Raw genomic sequence first — 20,869 nt, 5'->3', positions numbered from 1 at the left:
AAACAAGAAATGAGGAAACAAGACAAGACAAGACGAAACAAGAAATGAGGAAACAAGACAAGACAAGATGACGAAACAAGACAAGATGAAACAAGAAATGAGGAAACAAGACAAGACGAAACAAGACAAGACAAGACAAAACAAGAAATGAAGAAACAAGACAATACAAGATGAGACAAGAAGAGATGGGATGGGATGAGACGAGACAAGACAAGACGAAACAGGACAAGACAAAAAAACAAGACAAGACAGGACAAGACAAGATGAAACAAGACAAGACAAGATGAAACAAGACAAGACAAAACAAGACAAGACAAGACGTAAGAGGAGAAGATAAAACAAGACAAGACAAGACGAAACACAAGACAACGCAAGACAGGACAAGACCAGACAGAACTGTATTTATCGTGAAGGACATTGCTGTGCAGCAGCTGCAATACAAAGTTAAAGAAGTGCAATCCAACCCAATCCAATCCAGCTTTATTTCTTAAGCACCTTAAAAACAACTCCAGCTGAAACAAAGTGCTGTACATCAAGAGTAGATAAAAATAGTTGCATATATTTGCGGATACAAAGCGTGCAACATATGAGGACTAAAACTAAATATAAACTAGATAATAGTAAGGTGCAAAGTACAAAAATAGCTCACAGTACAGTTAAGCACAGTAAGGTGCAAATAAGTGCCACCAGTTCCTACAATATACCATAATATATGAGATAACATATACAAGAACTGCATTTATGTTTGTTCAGCAACTCAAGACTAAGCATAAAAACATACTTCACAGTGGTAACGTTATGGTATGGTGTGAAGGGATTAATACCGTCTTTTATATGCAAGTAAATGTCATACTGATTAATAACAGTGAACTATTAATATATAATGCTACCTGTGATTTCATATATAGAAGTATTCATTTAGGGCCAGCGTGGACAAATGGACCAGAGAACGCTGCAAACACATTCAGTAGTTCAGTGAGTGCAAGAACAACCTTACAAATAAAATAAAATAATAATCTTGCTCAGATTTCCTGCATCACTGAGGTTGACATGCCAAAAAAAAACACATCACAAACAGGAAGCATTACTGTAATTGCACAGCTTTGTTCAGTGTGACTACTGATGTAACATTAACAACTTAACAACTTGAATAAAGTACATTTATAATGTATTCCCTCAGCCGAAAATCTGTGTAGAGTGACGCTGTTTCCAAAGGAGATGATGAGTTAAAGGCACTTTTAGCTGGTTTCAAGACAAAACTCAAAACCCTCCAAGAGAAGCCACTGAACACCACCAAACTTCTAGTGCTGTTTTAAATCCTTCTCACTCTGTCTTTAAGCTAAGATAATCACTAAAGCCAGATGGGTTCAGTGCTCATCACATAGTCCTGACAATTATTTTGGTTTGATGATTACTTTTAATAAATAAATCATATCATTTCAGTGTCCCAAGAAAGTTGTTACGGAGGCGCCCCCTCTGCAGATCCCCACCCCGACACCCACCAGTTTGGAGCAGCAAAGAGGCCCTCATGTGAACTGTTCATGCCCTGCAGGATCTAAGGTAACGCCACCTTATTTTACCAGACTTTCACAGATGAGTGGGAATCCTTTTGTCAAATGGCTTTCGAAAGACGTCTGTATTTTCATTTCTCACAGGGAGAGATCGGTGCACCTGGTGTTGCAGGTCCCAAGGGTGAAAAGGTCATCTACTGTTGCGTTTAAGTACTTGCTTGTGTGTGACAAAAGACTACAGTTTCATTTTGTTTCAAAGTTGTTTGTTCGACTTTTTTATTGTGTGAATGTGCGTTTTTAGGGTGACACAGGCCTAAAGGGCGCCATTGGACCGCCTGGAAACAGAGGAGAAAAAGGAGACTCTGTATGAAACTTAAAATGTGCACATTTACAAGTTTTACTTTTAATTGAGAGATAATTGAGTTTCAGCACATCATGTTTGGTGCTGTTATGAGTTTCTATTTCACACTGCATGCCATTCAGCTATTATCTCTGCTTTTCTTCCCGCCTCGATAATAATTGATCCTTATCGATTAATTATTTGCAGGGCAGAGCTCTCTCTGTCAAAGGTGACAGAGGTGAGAAGGTAAGTACACCTGCTCTTCCTGATGCTGCATGAGCATCATGTTAACCCAAATACACGTTTGTGTCCGTGCATATTTTATATGCATGTAAATCCGAGACCCTGTTTTCTATTTTCTCTCTTCTTTTGTCCTGTTTCTTTTTATGTTTGTCTTTAATATGGTGTTCTTTTCATTATCTTACCTCTGTTCTGTCAGGGAGTGGTTAGGGAAAATGCTCAAACAGCTGTTATTGTCAGAATTACAGGACAGGTTACCACAGAGGATGTGTAGCAGGGAGGGCAGGCTTATGCAGACGCCCACCCAGTCTGTTCAAATCACAGCCTCCGCTGCCTGGCAGTGCCAGCTGGGAGTCTCACGGTATAATTTATTCCTTGAGACAAAATCCTCTGCATGCATCATTCAAGCTGTCCAGAGAGGGACACTTAAAATGGCCACAAGAGGTCTGGAAGACGAGACGTGGTCTTCGCTCTTGTGTTATCTGATCTGGGTTTGATAGTTTTGAGGATGCCTCTGTGATTCTGTTGCATAAAACAGGTGGTGTGATGCTGTTTTAACTTCAGTGAAGCAGTCAGACAGACAGCCGAACTCATTTCATGATAAATTGATTTCCATCTTGTAGTTGTTGCTGCTGGAAACGATACTGCTTTGATAAAACTGCATTAAATCAAGCTTTAATGCAGAGCATCCCTGTTGCTTTTCTATTTCTTTACTTTCTGCATGAGCATCTGTCTCCACTCTCTCCCAAAGAAGGCTGCAATTTGTTGCCGTAAACTTCTCCAAAGCTGATGCAAAGACATGACGTAAGCCCGCTCCACGCTGTGGTTAAAAATGGCTATGTCGGTCATCCAGTCGCATGGGGTGAAAGTGAATTCATCCGGCTTTGATTGCTTCTAATTGCATCTTTAACCGACAAGAACAGGCAATTCCCCGTGTAGCAGTGTTGTTATAGATAATGTCTTCTTCGGGCGCAGCAGAGCGGGGGCCTTCCTCCTAATCTCTGCCATGAACGAGATGTCGTGTGTTAAAATGATATAAGCTCCTAAAATAATTAAAGGGCAACCTTCTGTGACTTGTAAAGTGGTTTATGAAGCAGAGGGAAGTGTTGCGGTGGGCAAGACCTCGTGGTACTGTGTAATTTAACAGCCATTACTTTTCACTCAGTCCAGCTTTCCAAATCCGAGGGATTCCTTGGCATTGCATGTGACATCAGTGTACACACAAACCAAAAGTGCAGCACCAAAGACAATGGAAAGCCATTGTTCCTTGAGTCTCTTGATGTACGACCAGACCATCGTGGGTCTTGGTGAAGACGATGACAGCTTTTTGAATATTCTGGCTCCCAACATTTACTCAAAAGTTTCTCTGTGTGTTTGTGTGTGTATCTTGACTTGTGTAACTTAACTTCTGTATTTATGTTCCATCAAACATTAATTAATCTCTAACATTTGTTCAGCGTTAATCCTCCACCCACCGTGTACTAAACCACGTTCTGTGATGCTACCAGGTTGATGTTCTGACAGCACGCTATCGTCGCCTGTATCTCCGGCCATCCTGCATGCTTGTGTATTACAGAACAGTCAAAGTAAACACCTGCCTTCTGTTTACAGGGTGATACAGGGAGGATAGGGTTGACAGGTCCTCCTGGACAAAAAGGAGAGAAGGTGTGGCACTTGGACCCTGGATGTGTGGCGGACATCTTTAATTCGTTAAATCTTAAAGTCAGAGTTTACATACTGGTGTTGAATATGTGTTTCCAATCATCTGACAGGGAATTGGTGGTGTGCCAGGGATTGATGGCTTACCTGGAGACAGAGGAGACCAAGTAAGAAGTGAATGTTTTCATATTTCAGTCAGGGGTTGTATGCAAATATACGTTTTCATCATTTTCTTTTTTAACAGGGTGACGCAGGACAGGATGGTGATCCAGGGCTGCCAGGTCCAGCTGGACAAAAGGTGTGTGAATGTGGTCTTCCCATTTTTTTTATTCATTAACGGGAACGTGCACACGCATTTGGCTCGTCATAGTGTTGATGTAGGGAGAAAAAGGTTTAGCCTTTGTCATTCTGGTTTTGGCAGTGATCTCAGAGAGGCATTTGTTGTGTTATGTGGGCGTACATACGTTTTTCTGGACAATTACCCCTCAGCTTGTTATCGATTTCCTGTGAAGAAGGGGGCAGTTTGGTTGGCTTTCCCTTGGATGAGGCAGCAGCTGGTGAAAGAGCCATGAGGAGGGAGCAGGGAGCGGGGGGGTGCTGGCTCAGGTTTGACCAATGGACTGTGACAGGCTGCCCGACCCAGGACTGGAGGGAATGATCGCCCCCTTTTGATACAACACAGGTTACTCAATTAGTGCAATGCTGCTTTCATGGCAGAGAGTTGAGACTGTGGATGCATGTGAAATACTAAAAGGAAATAGAGCTCACCTCCTAGCCTCAGCTTTGACCTGGTGTATGTTATAACCACTACGATGTGATGTGAAATTACCTTAAACACAACTTCAGTGAAGAAACCAAAATATGTGTGTAACACTGGCAACACACCAAGAAGCAGCAAAGTGTGGCAATACATATTTTTCTGCAGCCAGGAGACATGTTCGTGTGATTCAGGCAGGAAGAAATTGTTTGTAACGCAAGTCCGCATGTCACAGAAGTCACGGGACTCATATTCCTAGCAAGTTGGGATTTCCAATTTCAACTTGAACGCCCCCTAAAGTCAGTTTATTAGCACTTCTGTCTTACTTGTGTCTCATTAAAACAGTCATACACACAGTTCTGTCCAACTTCCATTTGTAGACATGTTGCTACTGTGTTTGTATGTGCAAAATACAGTGTAATGTGTTGCTATCAGCTGGTATCGCTAACGTTGGCTAATCTTGCCTGAAGTGGTGCTAATGTGTTCCATTTACCGTGGAAGTCCAAGGTCGGAGCTGGGAGTTGCACATCTGAAACCCAAGATTTTGTTATTAATACCAGTTCTAACCAGGTTAGCCATTGTTAGCGATACCAGTTGATAACAATTTTGCGCCCTGTACACTGTAGCAACATCTCCAAAGATAGGAGTTGGACAGTTCTGTGTGTGTGAATTTTTTAAGAGACACAAACAAGACGGAAGTGCTAATAAACGGTATATTACCACAGCTTTCACTACTGGTGATGTGTGGTGTAGCCAGGTCAAATAAACACAAGAAGTTTTTGTTCTAGAGAAAGGATCAGCACTCAGTGAATAACCTCCTAAGCCCTATGGTAAGCTATTATGGCAAGGCTTAACTCTACAGACCAGTGAGCAGTGATAACTAACACGTCTTTGGGGTCATCAGGTGGGAACCTCCTTTCACCAGTGTTTCGTCTAGTTGGTCCCACGACACCTCCAGGAGGCTAGACAGTGATCTCTGGCATCCCAGAGACACTTCCCTAATGCCAGCTCTCACTGCTCCCCGCACCAACCCAACAACCTCCTTTACCTTACTTACACATGCTTTCTCAGCCCAAACAGCACTGCCACCTTCAACAAACCCAGGCCATATTGGATTTTGAGGTCGGGGCTGATTGGTTCCCTCCAACTTTCGGAGTTAAAGAAATCTGACTTTGGGAGCGTTCCAGTTGAAATGTCCGACTAGGAACTCAAAGGGAATGCATCATAACAACAACTTGGTTTCCAACTTCTTGTGGTCCCTACTGGAATGTGATCATCTTGGGTGTAAGGTCACTCCCAGCTCTGACCTCTGACGTTTGAGATAAATGGAATGCAGCAAGATGCTGTGTTCCATTTATCTTGAAAGTTCACCTGCTTATGCCGAACACACATCAAGCAGTGGTGAAGTGCGGCCTGTGGCGAGCTATCATGCAATGTCTATGGAAAGCTGCAGCAGCTGCTCCAAGCTGCAGATGATTTGATTCTGTGGCAAAGTGCAACCAAACTAAAAGTTGGGTATAGTTAAGTGGAACTTAGAGCAGAGTGCTCCAGGGACGATGTTTTCTGTAGGCAGATACTAAAGTTAGTGTCACCCTGGCTCCCTCGTTAAAAAGCTAACAGGATTTTTCCACTGCATTTTGGATTATTGCAGAAAATAAGTTCTGTGGCAAACAAACATTTATGATACTTACACGTTTTGTTCAACAAGTTAATCTTCACAGTTGAGCACCACTTTTATGAGTTTTGAAGCATAGATGCAATCGCCAGAAGTAAAAAGCTAACGTTAGGCTATAAACAAACTACACCACGGTAGCATGACTTAACACTAGGGCTGCCACAATTAGTCGACTAATCGATGACTAATCGACTATTAAAATAATCGGTGACTATTTTAGTAGTCGACTAATCAGTTTGAGTCATTTTTCATAGAAAAGTACTATAAAAGTACCCCAAAATACTCTTACTGCAGCTTCTTACGTTCAGATATTGGCAGCTTTACACACTCTCCCGTGATGGTGAACTAAAACCTTTGGCGTGAGTATGAAACAAAACATTAGATGACGTAATTTTGGGGTTTGAGAGAGACAGACCGACATTTTTCAACATTTTAACAGATTTTTCGATGAAATGATTAGTCGACTAATCGAAGAAATAATCGACAGATTAGTCGACAATGAAAATAATCGTTAGTGGCAGCCCTACTTAACACTGACCCCACAGCGAGGCTGTAAAGCTGTGTTCGCTGTGATGACGTTCTGTAGTCTCATTTAGCCACTTGTTAGCAACCACATTTCTTAAGACACATAAAAGCGTCTCTCCAGTCTCTCAAGCTTGTGTTAACCACAGACCTTATTTCAGGCATCAAACCAAAAACCCTATGAGTTTGAGATGACGGAACTGGGAGTGCCAAAATGCTAACTCATTTCTGGGTTGTCGGACTCATTCCTGGGGCTCTATTATTACAGCCTATTTCACCCCAGCATGCACAGGTGCTATCAATGACATTAAAGATGGCGCAGGTCTTTCTTTCTTTTTGTTTTTCACTGTCTGTATTGTGCATTTTTTCACCAAAGCCATAAAACTAAGCTTTATATAAAAAAGAGCTGGGATAAAATATTTCTGTCTGTCTGTGTGTGAGGAAAGTGAAAGTGAGGTCAGAGGTCAAAGTTCAGAGTGGTCCCATGGGATGTTGGGGGTCTTGTCACTGACAACTGCTGTTTCTTTTTCGGGAGTTCAGTTACATTGATTCACCTCCGACTCAGCAGTCCCCAGTTGGCCTTCACTGTACTGCTGAGGAGCACTTTTGAAGAGCCATAAACTCGCACTAATAAAATGTTGTCACTTTGTGTTATATAGGGAATCCAAGGGGATCAAGGAAGTCCCGGCTCACCAGGACCAAAAGGTGTCACTGTGAGTATAATCTGAATGAACTTCACCAAGTCATCGGCTAAGATCTGATATTGATTAATGATTAGATTTGTTTTTGGAATCCTATTGTGATGTTACTCTGTTTTGCTGTAGGGGGAAGCAGGTGTTAAAGGGGAAAAAGGATCTTCAGGAAACAGCGTAAGTAACACTGCACCAGTTCTTTCATTTACGAGATTAAATCTGACTTGTTAAATGTGAACACGATGTGTAGGTTTCCTAACAGGGGAGCTACAATGCTCTTCTTGCTCGAGTGACAGGAGGGAGTTACATGTTTACTTTCCCCGTCCGTGTTTTCCCAGCATGTCCCGGGATTTGAACCATGTTAGATTCAACCTGTACAGAACAGGGATCCTAACGACAGGGTTAACTTCTGAGAGAGGCCATTCTTCTCAGAGGAACTGAGGACTGAGGGGCGTAATGGTGCAAACAGATGTGGCTTCCTTGATTCACTCTCCACACTTCCTGTCTGGGACCCTGTGGGGGCGTTTGGCTATAATGCAGCTCATTCAGGCCGAAGCTTTGTTGATGTCTGAAGTTTTCCTCTGAGCTGCTAACACCTTCCTTCCTTTACCACAATGATGCTAGAAAGCACTAATAAACCAGTGACAGCTTATCTGCAAACATCACATTGGTTTAACTGAAGTGAAGTTGTCAAGATGTTTTTGTGATCGTGACTTCAGTGATATTACAAGTAACAGATTGAGCGGAAGGATACAGTAGACGAACCAGCTGCAACTCGTACCTTTGTGTCGTGCTGAGATGTCAACTTGAATTTGACCATCTTTAACAAGGGGTCTGTATGAAGCAGTAAACATGTATTCAGTGCACTGATTACTTTGCCATATGGCATGAGGATGTGTAGCAGGTTCAAGGCACACTGAAGCTCCATTCAAACATGCTGATGCCAGGTTTAGAGCTGTGTGTCAGCCAGTCAGTCAGGAGGCAACATCCTGCAGGTGAAAACTGGAAAAGTACTTTACTGAGTAAAGCGATGAAGGGAATAGGTGGTTCAGAGGAGGCACCTGGGGTTGAAATCAGGGCAGTGTTTCCTGACTGAAAACTTAAGGATGTGTTTTGGTTCATACATCACTTTCTGAATGAAGCTGCCCTCTATTAGCCATGCTAGCTGCGCGGCTATAGGGACGGTAATGTGGGCTAGTCGGGTCAACGAGTGCCATGACGTTTGGTACAGATGTAATAGTGCCCAGAAGATGAACCTCTGCTGCCTTTATAGACTGAATCACAATGTTTATTTACAACAACTTCTGGGTAGAAAATCCTCACATCACGTACATAAAATCAAACAGCGCTGAACAGTATACCAATATACCAGTCGGTTATAACAGTATAACTGAACAATAGAAGTATTTTCACCGCCTTATCTGGTCGTCAAACAGCCTTTTCTGACGGGGAATTGAAGCCTTTTTATCAAAGCCTCAAGACTCCATTGACAAAATTAATAATTTAGTAATTTAACTGAGCAGAACACTGAGTTGCTGGTCTACTGTGGTGTCGACTGGTTTTCTGTAAGGTAAACCAGAGCACATATTGAAATATAGCACACATTTACACTACTATGGATTTTTTTAGGTGGCTAAAATACATTTTTGCTGTGATCCTATCCACAGGACATTGCTTAGGTTCTGTGCCGGTATATTTGGTTTATCAAAGATGATAGAGAAGAAACGGAGAACATAAAATAAGGACAGCAGAAATGTCAAGATAGGTCGGACTACTCTGTTTTACTATATATCTATCTCTAAATGTTACAGTCATGACTGAAAATGACAACAGAAATCAACAAGTTTGCCTATTTTACAAATGTCTGCAATTGTAATCAACTGCCATTTTTCTACCTGAAGTGACTGATGTTGTTAGCGTGACATCACAGTGATTCAGTCTATAATCTAGCACCACCAGAGGGTCATGTCATTTAGGTCTATCTGCTGGAATAGCTAGACATATAGCAGGGTTAGAAATTAGCACCAGTCACCAGCCAAATGCAAGTGGCTGCTAGAGCTGCTTCACTCATTAGCCAACAAACAATAATAATATATTGAGTGGCTGATAGATTTAATAGATTCTGTTAAAATGTATAAATTTGCAGATGACACAACACTAGTGGGGCTGATCTCTAGGGATGATGATACTGCATATAGGGATGAGGTCCTCAGAGTAACTGAGTGGTGCTCCCTCCATAATCTACAGCTAAACGCCTCTAAAACTAAGGAGTTAGTAGTGGACTTTTGTCCATCCAAGGGGTGGAGGTGGAACGGGTGGACAACTTCAAGTTTTTAGGTACCACTATCTCCTCCTCACTTAAGTGGGGGGGACAACTTGAGTTGCATTACCAAAAAAGCCCACCAGAGGCTTTTTTTCCTTCGTCAGTTGAGGAAATTTGGGGTGGCCTGTAGGGGGTTGTTGCAGTTCTATCAAGCCACCATAGAAAGTGTCCTTACCTTCTCTGTAACTGTCTGGTATGGCAACTCTACTGTCCAGCAGAGGTTACAGCTAGACAGAATTGTCCACACTGCAGAGAAGATTATAGGCTGCAATCTACCCCCCATCTCAGATATCTATGAGGCCCGTATCCGACGCAAGGGTATGAAAATCCTCCTGGACGAAACCCACCCCGCCAACCCACTCCTAAATGTACTTCCATCAGGTAGAAGGCTGAGGGCCATTACTACTAGGACCTCCCGCTTATTGAACAGTACTTACAGTAATGTCATTAAGTTCCTTAACGGCTCTACGACCCTGCAGCAGTACCTTATGAAATTAGATAACTCCTCCACAGGATTTGAATAGCTTGAAGAACTTTTATTTATTTTTATTCTGGGGCCAGACATTGTAAACATCCAAAGCTCAGTCCAAACCTGGGGGTGTTCTCCTCCGGGGAGATTTTTCTTTCCATTTACAGCATTTATATGCACTATTTTTAAGCCATTTCAGATTATAGAAAGCCTAAACATCTGTACATCATTTGGAAAAAACACGATAGCTGTCAAGGAAAAAAAAACAGTTGCGACTACATCCTGTTTTGTATCTAAAGCTTCTCCAGCTGTCTTCAGCATTGTGAACCCACAACATAATAAATTTGAGGATAACTGATTTTCATTCCCGTGACCTAAAAGAAGGTAAAATTTATCTGATGTTACTATTACCCTAACATAACATAGGTAGAGGAGGGGTTTGGCGTAAATAGCATCACTGATCTTGAAACCTAGTTTTGTTATACTGCTGTTTCACAGATGAATGTTTAACAGACAAACCTTCTGCATTTGAATCCATGCCATCATTATCTGGGCTGCTCTAATTGCAACTCAAGGATCCCAGCAATGCCAAGTAAATGTGGGCTTCAATACTCTGAATTGAATATTAGGCCAACAGAAGAACGTTTACTCAATTATATCAGATTTCATAAGGGAAGAGAATGGATTCAGGGCTTTTAAGAAGACAATTGAAGCAGGAGTCCCCCCTCCCCCGGCCTGAGGTCTGCTAAGGACAGCACCTCAGTACAGCCTCACAGAGCTTTCTTGATATACTTTTCCATTTGGTTCACTGCTGAGAGGTCTTTTTCTTTGGGTTTTCTGTTGATAACATTTGAGTTTCTTGTTTTTATCTGTGCAGCGATGGTAGCTATCCCTGCACACTCCCTCACTCTGAAGTCGTTGAAATCCAGTGTTTGGGCAGTGACTCGAAGCGTCAGACACTGACAGAAATAGCTGTCCTTTAACATCGGCATGATACCTAGCCAGTCGCCGTTATAGTTTAATGGTGTTCGGCAGTGTCAGGGAAACGCAGCGGGACAAGAACAAAAGTTAAGGCGGCAAAAGTCAGATGGGGTGGTGGATGGGTCCAACAAACACTGACTTTCATCCAGGAGAGAGGTGTTCATGTAAGATTCTAAAGCCAAACCCTGTTCTTTTTTCCTAAACCCTAACCACGTGCGTTAGTTGTTGAAGGAAAAAACAAAATGTAGATTCGCTCTGTTTTACCGATGTAGTGCATTTATTTGCATGTAACAGGCAGAACTTGACATGGTGTCCCAGAACATCAACAACCAATGCACCCAGGGTACCTTTCACATTGTATCTAGACATGAAAAGTCCATGACCAAACGTCTATATGTGACAAAGATGGAGTGTGAATGTGTTGCACATACTATTTTTACTTCTGGGAATTTTTTATTTGTTGCAAACGAACTCTAATATATACATTACTTTCTTAGCAAACTATTTTTTGAAAATACCAGACATTGGTTGTGTAGACTGCCAGATATACAGTTTTCCAGACTGTGATTAGAGACACTTACGGAAACTTCTGTTAAATATCAGTGGAGTACAAAAATTGGCATTAATATGGTCATGGTATGGTATGCTGTACTCAATGGGTATGGACTAGTATATAATACCATACCATGACTTAGTCATACCAAAAATTTGAAAAAAAACAAACATTGGTCCACAGGGGGAGCCACAGTGATCGGTCGCATTTTAGCCATTTTTAAGCATTTTTCTGTTGTTATAGCGCCACCCAGTTGCCAATTAGAGTTAAATTTCTCCAGTCACCTTGAGGCGTCCTGTTCTACATATCTACCAAGTTTAGTAAAAATCCATATGGCGGTTAGGCCTAGATAAGAAATGAGCTCTCTAGCGCCCCCATTTTGTTTGATGGGGTCAATAATGGAGGGGTCCCCTCAGATTATGTGTGGTCATATGCCTACAAAGTTGCGTGGTGATGGGTGAAACCCTTGAGATGTTATACACCTTTATGTGATGAGCCACGCCCTCCGCAATATTCATTGCCTTATAGAAGCTCAGTTTTAGTAAGTTTTCCAACTTTTGCCAAGAGGGAACTTTAGATATTGGTCCCTAGATTATGTTCACCCAGTTTCATGCAGATCGCTCAAACTTCCTAGGAAGAGATCCATTTGAAGTGTTTTTCAAAAAATTCAAAATGGCGGAAAATCTATATAAGCGGAAGTTATGGGTTCTTGAGGCAAATGTGTTCCTCATGAGGAGAGGCATCTCTGTGCAAAGTTTCATGTCTCTACGACATACGGGGCATGAGATATGCCCATTCAAAGTTTGCAATTTCAATCGGTTGCTATAGCGCCCCCCTTTGGCCGATTGATGTAATATTGCTTCATTGGCATCCTCCCATGACCCTCTACCACTGTGCCAAATTTCACATGGATTGACCAAGTCAGTGAGGAGAAAAACGTGGAACACACACACAGACAGAGTTTTCGTCATTATATAGTAAGATACATAAATATGGCAGAATTATTATTTATATTGTTTTCAACAGTTGACATTACTTTATAAATGCTTTCTTTTACACTTGTCTCCATTTTAGGGCGAGCCAGGTTTGGATGGATTCCCTGGCAAACCCGGAGCTCCCGGGAAAGACGTAAGTCGTGTACCTCTGTTTAAGAGCCTGCCGTTACAAGCACACCACAGATATTAATCTGAGACAGATTCACTGAGTCACCTTTTATTAATAAAGCTTTTGTCTCAAACTGATTAGGGTTTGAGAGGACTGGTTGGTGCACCTGGAGCCAGTGGACTTAAAGGCGTGAAGGTATGCCCCCCCTCTGCTGTGCTTTATGCAAAACATCTCGTTGACTTGATTAGAAACAATTGAAAGAGGATATTGCTGTAAGCATCACGTTATTAAGCGCTGCTGATATAAATCATTTCAAAGAGTTATCATCAGTTTCCCAAACTACTGTCTGCACTCTCCAGACATTCCTCTGTCTCCTCTGTGTACCATCAAAGTCAGCCCACTCATTTGTCTGAGAAAATAAAATGCAGAGTTCATTTGTCTGTCTGTAATTACGGACTTTGATGAGTCTTCCAGTGGTGCGCGCATGCTTACACCACACCCATGTACATGCACAAGGATGCACGCATACACACATCTGCACAGAGGATTCCCATGGTACTTCACCCGCAAGTTTCACTTTCCTTTAGGCCTACAATAAGTACACACGTGTCATCTCATAAATTATGGTCGTTGGCGTATCATTACCATATTGCTCTAGGTGCATTACCCTTTAAGTCTCTTGATTCTAATGATGGGGTTTTATCTTTGTTTGAATTACATCACAGGGGGAGAGAGGCCTTCCCGGATTACCTGGGGATGTGGTGAGTACTGAAAATAGACCAAAAGGATAACAAATTACAGGCTCGTTTAGTGATGAAGAGCGAAATGGAGAGATGGAGTTAGAAAGATAAACAGCATTTTTTAAAAGAAAAAGAGACAGAGAGGGGAAATAAATAAGCATGTAATTTAAGTTTATTTTGTGCATCTATGATCAGTTATGTGTTTGTTTGATTACTTAAAACAAACTAGCTAATTATGGACAAAAGTGACCTGCTGACCTTGTTCTTCAAATGGAAGCACATATAAAGAGGGGGCGATGTTCTCCAGATAGAAGAAGCTTAACAGAAAGCCAATTAACCGATTAGTCGATTGACAAAAGACACCATAAATGACAGATATTTTGATAATTGATTGATCATTTGATGGTCCCAGCTTCTAAAATAAAAGGATACTGATACTTTACTGTACCATCTACAGTATGAATGAATCAGATTTCTTTGGGCTTTGGAGTTTTGGTTGGGAAAAACAAGAAATCTGAATTTTCAGATTTCAGAAGACATTGCGATCTTTTCTACATGAAGCTATAAGGGATTTTATGCCTCCATGCCGACGACAGCTGTGGCCAGAGGTCTGTACGTCTGCCATAATCTCATGAATATGATATCTCACGTTCAACACCCAACGCCTTGAGGGAATTTCCTCCAATTTGTCACATACTCCTACCTGGACACAGGGATGAACTGATTAGATTGTGATGGTCAAAGGTTAAAGTCACTGCGATCTCACGTCCATCCCATTCCCATGAACGCGATATCTCATGAACACCTGGAGGGAATTTCATTAAATTCGGCACAAACATTCACTTGGACTCAGAGATGAACTGATTAGTGGCGGCAGTAACTCAGTTCATGAGGACTTGGCTCGGGAACCAGAGGGTCGACAGTTCAAGTCCTCTCACAGACCAGATATGGAGAATGGACTGATTGCTAGAGATGTGCAAATTTGCTTCCTGGGCAATGCCGAGGGGCCCTTGATTAAGGCACCAAACCTCCAACTGCTCAGGGCACCTCTCCCTGGACAGCCCCCTCTCTCTGACACCTCTCCATTTAATGCATGTAAAGGTCCTGTTTGTGCATGTGTGTGCATTTTCATGACAACAGGGTGAAAACAAATTTGATTTCCCCTCTGGATAAATGAAGTATATCTTCTTATTCTGATTAGATTCTGATGGTTAAAGGTCAAAGGTTAAGGCCGCTGTGACCTCACATCTATTCCATTGTCATTAAGGCAATATCTCAGGAACACCTGGAGGGAATTTCTTGAACTCTGGCACCAAAGTCCACGTAGACTCAAGGATTAACTGATTATATTTTGGTGGTCAAATCTTTATCTCACAAAACATGTTTTTGGCCTGGACTCAAAAATTCACACGCTAATTATGACAAAATTGCACACAAATGCCTAATTGGATAAAACAATGAATAGGGGTGTAACGATACATCGATCCACATCGATACATCGGTTCATTGATTAACGATCCGATTGTATCGATGCAAAATGAAAACATCGATCCATATCGTCATCATAAAGACACACATTTATTTTGAAATTCACATAGCACGTCTGTGTCACCATGTCTGGGCAAGCGCGCCTCCGCTCAAACAACAAACAGAGCTCAGAAATAAAATGGTCAAATCATATTCTAGTTGTTTTTGTGAGTTGATGTAAATGATTGTGTTAGATGGGCATATGATATCGCGTCATATCGATCGCAGGCTCCTGAATCGAATCGAATCAAAATCGTATCGTGACAGACTTTGTGATATCGGCAAACATCGTATCGTCATCCAAACAAATCGATATAATATCGTATCGTGATGAAGCTGGTGATTTACACCCCTAACAATGAATGAACCAAAAGGTCAAAAGTCAATTTCACTGTGACAGCATATTGTTTACCAGCCATTTTTCAGCACCATATCTCAGGAACAGAAGCGAAGACATTTGGTCAGATACTGAATTGGTGACACTAATCTTGGGTGTCCATCTTAAAACTGTGCTGATTGTAAGGGGGAAGAGTGTGTGTAGGTCTGGACAGATGTGCGACTTGACTGGTTGGACAACCGTGAGGCAGTAATTCAAGTTTTTTATGTCAAATGTGACATTTAGATTACTCTGTCCCATAGCCTAATTTCTTTGCAATAATAAGTCCAAGGTAACAAAATGAATGTCATTGACTTGCATAATTAGAAAATAACCTACACTGATTTTTTTATTCATCTTTCTTTTAATTTCAGGTTCAGAAAGAAGGCTTACGGGGTGAAAAGGTGAGTAACTGTTCAATCATGTTCATGTTCATTATATCATGACGTGTCATCAGTTACAGTATACTAGGAAAAGAACTGAGTAGCAGATTATTAATGCAGTTTATCCTGTCATGAAAAATGCAGTGATCAGCACACAACTTCATACACCAGGATGGACCATAAAATAAATACATTACTGTAATCTCAAATCTCAAAGTAACCAGAGTTTTACGTATAAAATGATATGTGTAAAACATACATATATGTATTTGATCTGTTTTAGGGAGATGCTGGACCTCCTGGGCCTCAAGGGCCCGAGGGCCCCCAGGGGCCTCAAGTAAGGATCATGATTTATGACTTCCTCTTTCCTGCATTTTATAGCTTTTGGTATTCTGTTGTTGTGGAAAAGCCACCTGTTCAGATGTAGTGCTGAGCGGTTCATGAAAACACCAGTTAAGCTGTGTGAACTGTAGCTGAACATTTTATTCCTCAGGGTCCTCCGGGTGTACAGGGTCTACCTGGGGAGCCGGGAGAGTTCGGCCAGAGGGTAAGAATCTCATTTTGATGGAAGGCTAGCCAAACATTTCCTCTTCACATTTCTTCACAATTTCAGACGCTGTACTGCACCAGGAGATGCTAAACAAAGTACACAGGTGTTAAGTACCTGCTCAAGTGTTGTTATCTTTCTGTTTACCTGAGTTTATGCCTGAGTTTACAGCACACATTAACAGGGCAGGCTGTTTTCTTGTAAACATTTCACAGGAGCAAAACTGTTCAGGAGGTAGAGCGAGTCTTATTTGCTGAGTTAAATCAGTGGGCGAAAGGAGTGCAAGCGGCAATCCATCATTCTTCTCTTTTGTTTATGCATCTGGCGTTCACAATTTAGGCAAACAAGGCAAATCTGCTCTCTGACGGAACCATTAACTTGAACCATGAACTTAAAGCTTTGTATGGCAAGACTCCAGCAGGGACCTTTCTTGATGGGACTTCAGCTTCTGAGGCAGCACCTCTCAGTCTGCATACAAATCATACCAGGTTTCTCAGATGGCAGAACTTCACACCAGCTATAGCCCTATCCCATATACTTCTCCCCATACTATATAACCTAAACCTAAACATATCATAACCAGGTTAATGGTCTGACCCTCACCAAATAACATCATACCTCATATGATACAGCCCCAAGACACAAAGTAGTAACATAACCTGCACCTTTTGATAATTTCTCAACTGTAACCTTCCCAATGGGTCTTTCTCTATATTCCACTTTACATGTTATAAGTGTCTCAATACAAATTGGAATACAAATTCATGCCATTTTTCTAGCTAAGCTGAGTGCCTCCTTCCTAGCCTCAAGCATGATGTGACCTGCCCCCTTCATCCTAGCACCAGAGATCTCCCCAGATAAAATCTTAAAGAATATTTCCACTTAGAAAGACTGTGTGGCCAACGTGGTCTCACTCCAAAGTCGTTGAAAACCGGCACTCACATTGGCATGAGACACAGCTGGTTGTTGTTTTTGTTTGATGGTGCCTGGTGGCACCAGAGGGAAATGTGGTGGGACAACAACAAAAGTTAAAGGGATAGTGCACCCAAAAATGAAAATTCAGCCATTATCTACTCACCCATATGCCGAGGGAGGCTCAGGTGAAGTTTTAGAGTCCTTACAACACTTGCAGAGATCCAAGGGGAGAGGAGGTAGCAACACAACACAGCTTTTTATGTCGGGGCTTCAGGACACTTGGATCACTACGGACGAGCAGTATGGAGATATTTTGTGGTTTCAGTTATGTGTTTTTGGATGTTTGAATCTGGGGCGCCGTCAGCCTCCATTAGGTGGAGTTGTGTTGCTACCTCCTCTCCCCTTGGATCTCTGCAAGTGATATGAGGACTCTAAAACTTGACCTGAGCCTCCCTCGGCATATGGGTGAGTAGATAATGGCTGAATTTTCATTTTTGGGTGCACTATCCCTTTAAGCCAAAAAATGACCCTTTCGTAACCATAACTAAATGGGTTTTGTGCTTAAACCTAACCACACCTTCACCATAGTGTTGTTGAAAACATAAAGTTTTAACAATCTAGTAAAAAATAATGTACAAATGTGAGGTATCTGTGGTTTGCAGAAATGCGCGATACAAGTATTTTCATGGCCATTGTGTCGTACCTCAATATAGTGTAAGAGTCACTAAACATTGATGTGTAAACATGTCAACAAAGTCCTGTTAGCAAGGTCACAGTCTGCACTGTTTTGATCACATCTACCATTGTACAAACTGTTGCATGTCAACATTAAAAACAGAGCTTCTGAAAAGCTTGCGTGTGGACGAAAGGCCAAAACAAATAGAAAAAGCTCAGTTTTTAAATATACCCGTGTACATGTGGACAAGGCCTGTCTTGGTTTAGCACTAAAAAGGCCAGCAGTTGTCAACGTGTGACTGAAGGGCTTGGGTTACCCAAGTCTAACTTCACCAGAAGCAGGATTTAGAGTCTCAAACTGTGGTCTCCGATGTTAAGGTCTTATCCTGTCCTGCGTTTCCCAATCAGAACATAACTGGCAAAACAAGTATCTGCATGTAATAATAAGGGGACAGGTTTGCATCACAAGGGATTTTATTTTGTAACAAGAAAGTAGAAACCAGTTTCTTGTAAGTGGCTATTTTTGTGATTGCAAGAAACCCAATCTTGTAACGTTCAAATCACAAAACAATAATTTTGTGATAATGAGAGTTAAAAAATATTCATAAGAGCTATCTTCATGCATCGTGTCATGGGAGTGTTTTTTGCCGCTTTAATCCGCCGAGTTTTGACTAAAATGAGATTATTTTGCCTCCAGAGAAGCTCTTGTAGAACAAAACTCTAATCAGCAGTAATTGGAAGTTTATACCGCGCTCCCATAACTGTACTTATCATATTCCAGTGGGATTATAGAAAGAAGAAAACTGATATTTATTCCTCATGCTAATGAGCGCTGATACTGTAGCTGTTATCGCTGCTTGTAGAATTATCTACGAAAAGTGTCCCCGATCTCTCGTATTCTTTTCCCTCCGTCTCACTCCGCACTGGTCCCATCACACCGCAGAGTGTAATTAAAACAGGCACAGTGGTTCTACTCGATTTGTTCTTCCAAAACATTAACAAAGACAGTGACCTCCATTCCCCGTCTCTACTGGGAGCAATTAACATCTCATCAGCAATATGTTGGAATCAACATTTGCAGCTGCTCAGTTGGGCAGCGGAGGCAAAGCAGAGCTCCTCTGGACATACATGAAAGACTTCTCTACCACCAGGATGCTCTTTGTCCTCAGCAAGGCAGGTTTATAGTTTAATAATATGAATTAAGTGATCACATTGGGATCAGATTCCACAATATCTAAAAAATCTCCCTCTGTGCATCTTTGCTTTTATATGATAATATCCTTGGAGGACCCAGTAAAGCTTTTACAGCCCCATGGGATACTGGGAAGTAACTCCAAAAAAAAAAAAAAAACAGATGGTGAGGAGCTTGACCTATTTTCCTCCAGGTTTGGGGTTGTTATACCTCAGCTGAAGATTCTCAGGCAGAGAGTGGGAGTGTGAGTGAAGCTGGGCTGAGAGCTGTGATAATAGCGAGGTCTCCACTGCTGCCAGCGCAGATAGAGCTGGCTGTATGGTTGAGTTGGTATAGATTGAGCCACTCTCACCTCCACTGCAGCACAGCTCTCATCAGTGGTGTGTGTCAGCGCTGCGGAGGCCTGTCTGCTCACCTCTATCCTGATATAACAGCTGAGGGCAGCCTGAGCTGAGCTGTGAACTCAAAGGTCTGCGGAAGAAAGCACCAACAAACACATGAACAAAGATAAATAAATAGCGAGTGGCACGATTTTCTTTTGGACAGCTGTGTGGAAATGTGAAGGTATTCTATGAATGCAAGGGGAACACATAGAATCTAGCTTTTTTGTCCATTTGAATCAGTTTTTCTTTATGTATTTTATGTATTATGTCTTTATTTTTGACTGTTTAGAGTCCATAGTTAGTGGTTAAATGCTTAATAAATTAATTAAGTAATTAATTTACAATGTAGTACTTAAAATATGTGAGTTAAAGGAAGCTTAATCCACATAACTAAACCAAATCATATGATTCCACTTGAGTCAAAAGCTGAAATGAAAGTTACTGCCGCTTAATTAAAGGGATAGTACAGATTTTTCAAAGTGAGGTTGTATGTGGTACTTATCCATAGACAATACATTACATACAGTAGATGGTGGTCAGTACACTCCAGATTGGAGAAGCAGGCTGGAGTCCAACATGGAAGCTAGGCAATCAACTACTGCCCACCTAAAAAATCAATATCATTTAAAGTGTGTGCTATATTTAGACTACATTCACTGCTTCACCCTGCTGTCAGACAGCAGTTTCCAATGGGGAAATGAAGCCGTTATATTGTTCTCTTTACAGCCAGACTCCATTAAGAAAAACACAGATTTGATTTTGGTGAACTTTGGCGTCTCAAAGGGTTACAGTAATTCAGATTCACCAAAGTCACACAATAACACAAACTAACTAACTGACCGAAGCAGCAGTAGACCAGCAGCTCCTGTGTTTAACGTGCTATGATTACAGTTTTTGTCAATGGAGTCTGGTGACTTTGATGAGAGCATAGATAAAGAACTGAAGCCGTTAATGGCCTCTCTGTAGGAACGGGCTGTCTGACGAAAAGGTAAAGCGATGAAAATACACTCAATATAACATACACTTAAAGGGAAATTTCGGTTTATTTCAACCTGTCTCCTATCGTCCTAAATTTGTTTCAAGTGACTAGTGACATAAAAATAATAGTTAGCATGTTAGCCGTAAGCCTAGATACAGCCGGGGCGCATAGTAGCGTCAGACCTGTTAAAACGTAATTGAACGGGCAACCTTCAAGTGCAAAGTTAGTCCACTAAACAAGCTTTTTGTCCACAAAGACCGCCTCATATCGTTAGGATAAATGTCAGAGAACATATAGAAAACGACATGTAAACATGTTGTCTTACC

The 20,869-nt window shown here is 41.6% G+C and overlaps 1 protein-coding gene across 1 annotated transcript in view; it reads left to right on the top strand.

Moving 5' to 3' along the window:
• Positions 1-20,869, top strand: part of col22a1 (collagen, type XXII, alpha 1) — an 88,514-nt gene that overhangs the window by 28,773 nt on the left and 38,872 nt on the right. The window contains exons 10-24 of the mRNA XM_050034604.1: positions 1,444-1,560; positions 1,656-1,700; positions 1,813-1,875; positions 2,059-2,097; positions 3,703-3,756; positions 3,864-3,917; positions 3,995-4,048; positions 7,364-7,417; positions 7,529-7,573; positions 12,797-12,850; positions 12,968-13,021; positions 13,552-13,587; positions 15,844-15,873; positions 16,136-16,189; positions 16,346-16,399. Of these exons, the coding sequence (XP_049890561.1) occupies positions 1,444-1,560; positions 1,656-1,700; positions 1,813-1,875; positions 2,059-2,097; positions 3,703-3,756; positions 3,864-3,917; positions 3,995-4,048; positions 7,364-7,417; positions 7,529-7,573; positions 12,797-12,850; positions 12,968-13,021; positions 13,552-13,587; positions 15,844-15,873; positions 16,136-16,189; positions 16,346-16,399 (807 nt within the window). The remainder of the gene's footprint in view (positions 1-1,443; positions 1,561-1,655; positions 1,701-1,812; positions 1,876-2,058; positions 2,098-3,702; positions 3,757-3,863; positions 3,918-3,994; positions 4,049-7,363; positions 7,418-7,528; positions 7,574-12,796; positions 12,851-12,967; positions 13,022-13,551; positions 13,588-15,843; positions 15,874-16,135; positions 16,190-16,345; positions 16,400-20,869) is intronic.

This window comes from Epinephelus moara, chromosome 22 (assembly GCF_006386435.1).
Source record: "Epinephelus moara isolate mb chromosome 22, YSFRI_EMoa_1.0, whole genome shotgun sequence".
NCBI classification, from domain to species: Eukaryota; Metazoa; Chordata; class Actinopteri; order Perciformes; family Serranidae; genus Epinephelus; species Epinephelus moara.
This window is presented reverse-complemented; position numbering and strand designations above follow the sequence as displayed.